The following is a 1,096-nucleotide window of genomic DNA, read 5'->3' as shown; positions in this document are numbered from 1 at the left end:
TGACCATACGCTTCTTCCCCTGAACCCACTGGGATCCCAGGGTCTGATTGCATGGAGTTCCTGGGATGCACTGATGCCAGTTGTCTTTGTGCCAGGGATGCCCAAGAGGAGGCAGCTAATCAGGATGGCCAGAGGCAGCAGGACCTACCGACGGAGGCTGCCCAGGCTGCCATGCAGCGTCTGATCCGAGCTGGGGAGCAAGAGTCCAGTCCCTCCATACCGTCCTCACAGAAGAAGCAATGTCGGGCCACGCCAATGCCCTCACTGTTCAAGATGGCAACCGGATGCGCCATAGCGCTGATGACAGGTGCATGTGGGTGGGTCAGAGGGTACCATTCAGTGTATTACTCATTTCACAGTGGTATTAAGTGAAAGGGAAACACAGATTACAATGCAGGTCATATTTCAAGTTGTTGAAGATTTATTAAAGAAACATCTGCAATCCAGGGCTCTCTAAACAATAGGTTGGAGGCATTTGGACCAGTTCTATGGCAGGAGGGACCCGTACACGGTGGGGCCTGTACCTGGAGAGGAGGAGAGACCTGTACACGATGACACTGTACAGGGAGGGGCCTGTACAGGGAGGGGGGTACACGGAGGGGCCCGTACACAGAGGGGCCCGTAGAAGGTGGGGGGTTACCCGTACACGGAGGGGCCCGTAGAAAGGAGGGGGGGGCGGGGTTACCTGTACCCGGAGGGGCCTGTAGAAGGGGGGTGTTTACCCGTACCCAGAGGGGCCTGTACGTGGAGGGACCCGTACCCGGAGGGGCCTGTACATGGAGGGACCCGTACATGGAGGGACTTATACGTGGAGGCACCCGTACACGGAGGGGTCTGTACGTGAGGGAGGGACGTGTACACAGAGGGGTCTGTACGTGAGGGAGGGACGCGTACACAGAGGGGTCTGTACGTGAGGGAGGGACGCATACACAGAGGGGTCTGTACGTGAGGGAGGGACACGTACACGGAGGGACCCGTACACAGAGGGGTCCGTACGTGAGGGAGGGACCCGTACACAGAGGGGTCCGTACGTGAGGGAGGGACCCGTACACAGAGGGGTCCGTACGTGAGGGAGGGACCCGTACACAGAGGGGTC

At 58.9% G+C, this 1,096-nt stretch overlaps 1 protein-coding gene across 3 annotated transcripts in view; it reads left to right on the top strand.

The window, feature by feature from the left end:
- LOC109924274 overlaps positions 1 to 436 on the top strand; it is a 16,658-nt gene extending 16,222 nt beyond the window's left edge. For all 3 annotated transcript variants that reach the window (XM_048592397.1, XM_048592395.1, XM_048592396.1), the window contains exon 8: positions 96 to 436. In XM_048592397.1, coding sequence (XP_048448354.1) covers positions 96 to 372 — 277 coding nt within the window. In that variant the 3' untranslated portion in view covers positions 373 to 436. The remainder of the gene's footprint in view (positions 1 to 95) is intronic.
- The last annotated feature ends 660 nt before the right edge of the window (positions 437 to 1,096 follow it).

This window comes from Rhincodon typus, unplaced genomic scaffold, assembly GCF_021869965.1.
Source record: "Rhincodon typus isolate 14 unplaced genomic scaffold, sRhiTyp1.1 hic_rhity00001153, whole genome shotgun sequence".
Taxonomy (NCBI): Eukaryota; Metazoa; Chordata; class Chondrichthyes; order Orectolobiformes; family Rhincodontidae; genus Rhincodon; species Rhincodon typus.
The sequence above is the reverse complement of the archived record's forward strand: the minus strand, read 5'-3'. Positions and strand labels throughout refer to the sequence as shown.